At 38.0% G+C, this 9,466-nt stretch overlaps 1 protein-coding gene across 1 annotated transcript; it reads left to right on the forward strand.

Moving 5' to 3' along the window:
* Positions 1,293 to 6,024, forward strand: LOC18787342 (protein TRIGALACTOSYLDIACYLGLYCEROL 4, chloroplastic). Its single transcript, XM_007217895.2, has 5 exons — positions 1,293 to 1,748; positions 2,946 to 3,195; positions 3,882 to 4,263; positions 5,263 to 5,579; positions 5,700 to 6,024. Exons 1-5 carry the CDS (start codon positions 1,477 to 1,479, stop codon positions 5,895 to 5,897), a joined length of 1,419 nt encoding a protein of 472 aa, XP_007217957.1. The 5' UTR covers positions 1,293 to 1,476; the 3' UTR covers positions 5,898 to 6,024.

Genomic DNA, 9,466 nt, shown 5'->3' on the forward strand with positions numbered 1-9,466 from the left:
CAAAATCCGTACTCAATACTAATGTGCATAAATTGTCTCAGTGAGTACATGGATTATAATGTGTTTGCAACACATTAAAGCTTCTGAAGAGTTCAAGAAATATTTGTCTCGACTTAAGGATCGAGCATTATGCCAACGAGATTCTTGCTTATACTAAGAAAGTATTGAAGCATTTTTATGAGGATTATCCGTTGGACACTTTAATGATTTTCCGGAAGTATATTGGACCGGACATCATATTTTCCAGATAGGGCTCAACTCCATCAACATCATTTTGGGATGATGTGAGGTATATTTGATGCTATCTCCGCATAACACCATGTATGGGCATATTCTTTCATATGATCTTACAAATAGCCCAGGTTTTGTTGGAAACGCGGACTCTGAAAATTTCTATGATTTACATAGAGATAGCTCACTGAAAATATATTTACTATATGAATTGTTGGTGGCTACATCATTCACTCACTCCGAAAGATTCTCACTCCAAAAGATAGTTATGAAGACATCAGGGGGAGATATTAATCAGGAGGAGCATCCAGAAGTATGCTATACAGATTGTTGTACTCTTCTTTCTTCCTTCCATCAGTTTTCTACCTCACTAGGTTTTCTCCAAGCAAAGTCTGATGAAGCAACTGACATATTATTTGTGGTCTCCAAGGGGGAGTGTTGTAAAGTCTTTGTGTGGAGCCCACTAACTATTCATTTGGAGACTTTGGGTAGAGTTTGTCGGCAACTTTTTCTTACTGCACACTCACGAGAGTTGCACCAATCTGCCTATAAATAGGCAACCTGCAAAGTGAAAGAAATGAGAAGACAGAAGAGAAAGGGAGAAACGGAAAGAAACAAAGAAGAGGAAAGAGAGAAGAGAGAAAAGAGGAAAGAGAAGAGGAAAGAGAGAAGAGGAAAAAGAAAAGAGGAAAGAGAAAAGAAAGAGAGTCAGGCAAAGAAGAGGAAGAGAAGGAAGAAAGAGGGTGAGTGAGCAGAGAGAAAATTCAGTGAGTCACACATATTGTAAACACTATTGTAGCCATATTATTTTATATAGTGAAAAGTTACTGCTGCTGCTCTCCGAGGACGTAGGCATAGCCGAACCTCGTTAAATGCTGTGTCTCATCTATTTTACGTGCAGCTTAATATTCGCACATATCCCAGTTATTTTACAACATAAAGATTTATCTTCTTCTTAATTCTCTCTCTATTTTCACTTTCATTAACACATTTTGTATAAAAGCCTAAAATCTAAATTGAATACAACCCCCTTAAATGGGTCAAAGTGTAATTTTTCCAAGAATGAGAGAAGTCTCGCAAATGACAGACAAAGCCCCTCTGGGTGTTGTTTCATATTCAAATTTCAAGGCAGATAAGGAAGGACCCAAAAGAAGGGACAAATAAAACCATCGCACAAACAAACCCATCACTTAAACCCAAAAACCAAAAACCACCTCACTCAGTTTTACTCTTCCAGAGCCAACAATGGCGAACCTGAGGACGGCAATGGACTCTGCCTTCTGGGACTTGAACGTTTCGTCACCTCACACCCTTGAGGGCTCAGCCAAGGCCATCCCCGGCGACCCATTTCCTATCGACGGTGCTCGAGCCAGCCGAGTCCTCAGGATTCAGCAACTATCCCTTCTGGGAAATGGGTTCCCTTTGGGTATTATACCTTCTTACTCTCCCACTTCTCACAAGGACTTGGGTTCTTTCTCTCTCCAGTCCCTCTTGCTCAGACCAGCTACCTCTAACTGGTACACTGCTATACATGCTTTGCTTATTTCTTGGATTTTGTTTTTTGTTTTTTACTGTAATTCTCTTTCGTTTTGTGTGTTTCCTTGGATGGGTTTGTGGTTTGTATGGTTGGTGAAAGAATGTCAGGAAATTGAAGTCTCCTTTTAATGGTTTAGTTATTCATTGGTTTTGCTTGTGGCTTGTTTGGTTGCTGACAAGTGTGGCGAAAAAAGCACTTAAAATTTGAGTTCTGGAGTTGAATTAGGTAGAGGCAAAATGATAAGGCAGAATTTTTTTTTTCTTGTTTTGAAAATGAACATTTGATTTTGTGTTTTCCAATTTCGTATTTTTGTCACATGTGACCAGCCTCTATCTCTGTTTCTAGGCTTGGTTTGTGCTTTGTTTGAACTTTGATATTTAAGAAAATTTTGGTATTTTGTATGTACATTGGATTTTTGGTGAATAATTCAGTAGTGCTATTGAGTGTTGATGGATAAAAGCAAAATGTTTAGATATGGAAGTGGCTGTTGTCCAAACTGAGAATCAAGTTATATTCCACCTTGCAGACTGCCCGGCGGTGGGGGCAATTTTCCTTAGTAGTGTTAGAGTTACAAAGAGTTGTACAAACTTTTCCTTGCAAAATGAGGTTGCAGTTTATGTGGAAATCAGACTCTTGTTGGGTATTTTTTATAGGAAGTGTTTGATAATTGATAAAGATGCGAGAAAGATAGATTGATTGGTGAAGCTTGACAACCAAAGAAAGTTTGTTAACTTAGTTCTATTGATATAGCACATGAAGCATGGGATTTCTTATTGCCTTATTATATTACTATTGTGTGAAGGAGGTTTCATGTTTTTCGAGAGCATGAAACTGCCTTCATTTCGCAGGGTTATCAGAGAGTATTGGTTGGGATTATCCATCTTTTTTATGGGACTTGTTAGATGAAAAAGTTATGTTCTGAAATTCGAACAATATCCTATACAATGAAAGTACTATTTAATTTGTTTTGCCCTGGTGGCACAAAAATGATGTTTGAATTGAACTTAGAAGTGACTGTATATTCCAAGAACTCATCTCAACCCTTCCTACTTAGACCAAAGTCACATTCTGACCCAAAAAAAGAGACCGAAGTCATCTCTCACATCTATCAACTATGGTACCACTCTCAATTGTCTGATGCACTAATTCTTTTGTTACATGATCTGCATGGGTATAGGTGGCTTGGATTAATTGGGCAGTTCCGCCCTAAGAAACTTATTTCTTCTATTAAAGCTGAATTTTCTACTAATGATGACATGGAGGTTCCTACATTCAAAGATGTGGCAAAGCATGTCTTGGACAAGTCACTTTATTCGTTTGGGTTATGCACACAGCTTCTTGTGGCTCCATCATCATCCATAAAGTTGAGCACAGAAGGGCATGGTGAGAAAAAAGGACGCCGCAACAAATTCATGCTATTTCACAAGGCACGCATTTCCCTTCCTAGTTTTAACATTTAATCAAATTGTTTAAACAGTAATTTTTGAACTGTCAGAATTCGTTGTCTTCCTAGTCTGCGATGCGGATATGGGGATTTCTGAGTATCTAAGTTCTTTTTAATTGTAGGTGGGTTTGTTTACTAATTGTAGTGTAAGATTCAAGCTGTTTTTTGTGGTTTTCTGATGCTGTGTTGTACTCTACCATCCAACTAATAATTTGGTTCTCTCTCTGAAATCAAGTTTCTCGTATGTGAATTAAAGTTCAACATAGGTAATCCTAGGGATGTATCTATACGAGCTATTGCTCACTTGAACATGCATTGGGCCCCATTTCTGGTAAACAGGTATACCAGAGTCTGTCAGCATGTATAATTTAAGTGTTATTTTTCCGACATTCTTAAATGTTCGAAAGTAAAGTGATAGGCTTGGTGTGTAGTATATACAACTTCCTTAGTTTACAAGTTTATTCTGTTTACATATCTGGCCTTTATATATAGATTATGTGATTCAACAACATTGAACATGTGCACTGCACTGAACATAGGGGCTACACTGCATAAGCTGTTTTAGTAACAATGTTCATCTCTGGAACTATATTTCGTTCATTTATCTTGCTGGGGATTATGGGGCATGTGCAACAAAATGATTTTTCTCAACCTTTACGATGTTTGCAGCTTCCTTACCATGATATTACACTTGAGGCTGCATGGCCTGAGCTGTTCATTGACCACAAGGGACAATATTGGGATGTGCCCGAATCAATTTCCTTAGATCTGTCTTCACTTGTTTCTGAATCTGGATTGCGTTACCGCATTGGTATACATAAAAATAGTGGTCATCCCCAGGCTGTAAATTCCATAGATGGTGAGGTACCTACTTCCCTAATGCCTGGATTGTGTGCAAAGGCTGCTTTTTCATATGAAAAGAGCCAAGACCTTTGGAGGCAAAAGGAGACAAAAAAGGATGTTATGGTAAAGAAAGACAATGGTTGGTTTTGGCGGCCATCGTATGATGTACGTCTTAAAGAACCTCATGCTGCAGTGTCTGGAATTTTTGGTAAGTTTACTACCTTACAAGTTAATCATATTTTCTGTCATAATGTCTCACTTCTTTCGTTAATATATATTTTTTCTTTGTGGAAGTTTCATTACTAATACTCAGGTGCAATATCTTATAATTTTGAGCATATTAGTTTTATAAATTGGGCTCATTGTTTTATATGTTTATGTGTTTTGGTTCTGTGTGGTGTTAACCATGATTACATCTCTCCTTGTCATTTGTATTTTATTTTATGGGAAGTTTTCTACTTTAGTATATTGAAGCCAGTATGAGAGAGGGGTCATTTCATGCCACAATGTGTAGGAGGGAGGCCATTTCCACAATAATATACAATTATTATTCAAAAGTATAATTACTTAGCGTAGGCCCCATTAAATAATGAAGGGGAGATCTTGATTTGATTCTAACTTCAGCATTTTGGCATGATGTAGTCACTGTTAAGAAAGTATATGAGTTAGTTGAAATTTATGCAATTGATAAAAGGCCGTACCCATTCACAAAGCGATTGGCAAAAGCTGTAAATGAATGCTAGGTTTTATGTAATTAACTTTTCTCTTGTTCTGAAAATTTATTTCCATTATGGGACAAACCAAAAAAAATTATGGCACAAACAAAAGTTATGTTGGTGAATGGTTGTAGAGCCAGAGTTAGACAAAAATTCGAAAAGAACAATTCAATAATTTTCTCTTTGTTATGAGTCCAGATCCATGGCTGTATGCATCTGAAGGTTTTTTCTTTTACTATTTCTTGATGTTTATACCATAGAAAAACAGCTAGAAGGTTTTATAATAGTCCAAAGTAATTGGTATTCAACCTAATCAATTACATGAAATATATAAATTTTTTAAATTTGTGAAGCATTATTAATCAAAATTATAGGTTATTCTTTTGGCCCAAATCATTGTCACTGATATACATTCACCTTTGTTTGCCAAATGAAATTGTAATGTTGTTTTTCACTTGTTTCTTCTTATCAATGGCGGCATTACATGTTAGGTGGCAGCTGCACAGCCTGGTTTCAGGATGGTCACAGCCCAGTGGCAGTTGAATTGAGGGGAGATGAGGATAATTCTACAAGTACTAAGAAGAGAAGCCCATTTAGTGCTGATTTTTTCGGCTCAGTCTGCTATAGTTTCCAGCATGGAAAATTTAGAGAGCTGTATGGTGATCTGACCAGGATAGATGCTCGCCTGGATATCTGTTCAGCTTCAGCTTTGGCTAAAAGGGTTATTAATGGTTTGAAGAGTTCATCTGCTAATAGTGCCAGAGATCCCATGTCCTCCCCTAGGATCAATCTAATCTTTCAGCAGCAGGTATTTCTATTTACACCTATTATATCTGTGCATAACTGGGTGAACTTTGTGTTTGTTATAATTAAATGCATCTGGAGGCAATTAACAAATTCTTATTGATACTATGACTTTGCTTTGTAGGTTGCAGGGCCAATCGTCTTTAGAGTGGATTCCAGGGTTTCACTCGACTCCTTGCCTGGGAAACGTGGCCCACATATTGAGGATTTCATATACAGCTTGAACTACTCCTTGAGACTTCTACGATCAGGGAAGGTTGTCGCTTGGTACTCCCCGAAAAGAAAAGAGGGGATGATTGAGTTGCGCGTATTTGAGTTTTAATTTCTGAATTTTTATTTCCTTTCTTTTGGATATGTTTGTTTTGATTAAATCCCATTTTTTTTAAAAATGAAATTAGCTAGACAGTAGAAAGTGAATGAAGGCTTCCATATCTTTTAGTGACTACTAACCACTTGTCCGTATATTGTGTGTGGAGATTGCCCTTCTGCTTGTCTGGAGCTAATTCTCATAGCATTTCAGCCTCTCAGAAGTGATTATTATTGATTCAGACATGATATTTGAGATTCTTTTGGAAAAATTTAAAAAGATTGAAGGTGGAAGGTAAGTTAAGTGAAATAGCAATGACTGATAATTATGTCGTTTCAGTTCATTTTACAGCATGACAGATCTAAAACCTCTTTTATTTCAATCGAGCAGAAATGAATCAGATACGAATTAATTCATATATTCTATTTGCTTGAAGTGCGTTTCTGATCCGACACATTTCAACCATAGCATCACTAATGTCCAACCGTTCTCTAGGCACCTCTGAAGAGAAAGCTGTATGCTCGCCTTATTAAGACGATTGTTTCCATTCATCTCCCCTTCTTTTTCTTGAACAAGAACGGGATCGTTGGTCTTTTTCCTGTAAACTTTTTCAGGAGGAGGATGCCATAACTCTACACCATATTCTAATTTCGAATTAACTGCTCAATGCCAAATCTTCATGCTTCAAACTGTATGTAAAGACAGAAATTTAAGGAATGATGATAGAAAGGATTGATCACTTGGAGGAGTGTAGCCGATTGTTCCCTTACCCCGATGGAACTTGAGTGGTTGCCATCAGAAGTTTTTGGAAGGAATCTTGCCAACCCAAAGTCACCTACATGTCCTGTCATACCGTCATTGAGAAGAACATTGCTGGGTTTGAGGTCGCAATGAACTATTGGCGTCTGACAGTGATGATGTATATAATCCAATGCCATAGCAACATCGATAACAATGTTCAACCTATGAGAAAAAGTTAACTCTTTGGCCTTTGATTCGTCTCACCGATTGTTTGAATTGGATGCAACCATTCCTCCAACCTCCCGTTCACCATGACCTCGTAAATTAAGGCCTTGAAATCATGACCGCCATAATCAGAACCAGAACATGCAGAGATCACTTTCACAAGATTGTAATGTGCCTCACACTCAGCAGTGAAACTTTTGGAAGCTCTGCGACGAACAAGGATAAACGGAGCCAAAACTGCCCATACCAACGAAGTTGCAGAGGAGAATCCATCGGTAGCTTTTAGAAGACTTTGGTAAGATACCCTGAGAAATTTTTCTGAGTCACTTGAGGAGCAAAGGTTGTTGGAATGTTGTCTAGCAGCTTCAGGGCCATTTCTCAATTCTTTTCAACGTTTGATTTTCTGAGGCAGGCTGCCAAAGAAGAAATGAATCACGAATATTAAAATAAAGGTAGGTAGCTAAAAAATGTAGGCCTCGTACATGATTTGCAATTAGATGAAAACTTCTCCAATTTCTGTCACGTTTGGTTAAAGTTCGAATCCCATTGGTCAAGAAGAGTCAAATGACAGAAAATCTATTGAAGCCAGTTTGGCAAAGTAGTCATCAGCTAGCCACACTGTCTTTATTAATCAAAGAAATATGAAAACTAGTTTAAAACAAGGAAACATTACAACTATATTGCATGCTAACGCTGCACGGTGTGCTTCTTTCTGATCTGACACATCTGTGCCACAACATCACTAATGTCCAACCTTTCTCCAGGCAACTCTGCAGAGCAAGCAAGACCAATTTCTAAAATTGAAATCAAGCATTCTTCAGTTTTCATGCGAAGCCTGGCGTTATTCTCATTACGATGATTGCTAGTGCTCATCTCCACCTGCACCATTTCCTGAACAAGAACGGGATCCACAATCTCTACCAATTGCTCAGGCACAGCGGCCTTGACAAAGTTATGAAGGGTTAAAGTTCCTTGAAACAGATTGTCGATCGGTTTTTTTCCTGTAAACATCTCGAGCAGCAGGATGCCATAACTGTACACATCTCCTTGTATCCACACGTTGTGTCCCATACCATACTCTGCATTTGCTCAATTTAAAACCCCCCAAAAAAAAATTTATAATTAAGTGCTCTCAGATTTAATGTTTCAAATATTAACATAAATACTGAAAAAATGTTAAGAAGATGAAACAGGAAAGATTATGTACCTGGAGGAGTATAACCAATTGTTCCTTTTATTCCGAGCGAGCTAGACTGATTACCAGAACTGGTTTGAGAAGTTATGGGGAGGAATTTTGCCAACCCAAAGTCACCTACATGTCCGATCATATCATCGTCGAGAAGCACGTTGCTGGGTTTAAGGTCACAGTGAACTGTTGGTGTATGACAATGATGATGGAGATACTCTAACGCCATAGCAACGTCAATCGCTATGTTCAATCTTTGACAAAAAGTTAAGCTCCTTTGCCCATCATTTATCTCTCCATTTGTTCCAGCAGGATGCAACCATTCCTCTAAACTTCCATTACCCATGAACTCATAAATTAAGGCCTTAAAATCATTACCACGATAGTCAGAACCTGAACACACCGAGAGTACTTTCACAAGATTACGGTGTCTTATATTTTTCAAAGCCTCACACTCAGCAGTGAAACTTTTGTAGGCTCCACGACGAACGAGATTGAAAACCTTGATGGCAATTGTTGTTCCACCTTCTTCAAGTACTCCTTTATAGACCGACCCAAAACTGCCCATGCCGATCAAGTTGGTAGAGGAGAATGCATCAGTAGCTTTTAGAAGGCTTTGATAAGACACCTTGAGAAATTTGTCTGAATCACTTGAAGCGCTTTCCTTTTTTCCCCTTCGTAAGCATTGAAGGTACAAGAATGTTAGTACCAAAATGACTCCCAGTATCCCACAAACCAGAGAGATTATCAATTTCATGGTTGGACTCAATCTTCTCTTGTTGGCATGTTGAAGTTTGCAGTTTGGCAATCGAAACTCAGGGATGCTGCCGCAAAGTTTACTGTTTCCTTTGAGCGATGTGGCAGTGGCATTTCTGAAAACTCCTTTAATTGGTACCATGCCCTCAAAATTGTTATATGATAAATCCAAAGATCCTAAAAATTTAAAATCCCCCAAGAACTTTGGAATCCTGCCTGAGAAATTGTTGCGAGAGAGATTTAAATCTTGAATACCTCTTAGTGAACGTAGAGATGATGGAATTGTCCCTTGGAAGAAGTTTCCTTGCATGTTTAGAAGCTCTGTTTTTATACAGCTACCTAGACTTGCCGGAATTTCACCAAATAGCATGTTTTGAGACACATCTAAATACTCCAGATTTAGTAAACTTCCTACTTCTTTGGGAAGCAAACCGGTCAATTGATTTTGAGATAAGTCTGAAAGAATGTAGAAGGCTGTATATATTGTATTGATTCCTTGAGATCATGATGTACAAGATTTATACAGAATGGAAGTTCTATTCTAAGTAAGCATGGAATCTATTCTAAGTATGTAAATCACAGTAGCTGTAATGATCGTAAACTTAGCTAATTACTAAGATTGAGGTAATCACAATAGTTGACCAATTTCTTTCCTTTAACACTCCCCCTCAAGTTG

The sequence above is a fragment of the Prunus persica genome, chromosome G2, assembly GCF_000346465.2.
Source record: "Prunus persica cultivar Lovell chromosome G2, Prunus_persica_NCBIv2, whole genome shotgun sequence".
Classification (NCBI taxonomy): Eukaryota; Viridiplantae; Streptophyta; class Magnoliopsida; order Rosales; family Rosaceae; genus Prunus; species Prunus persica.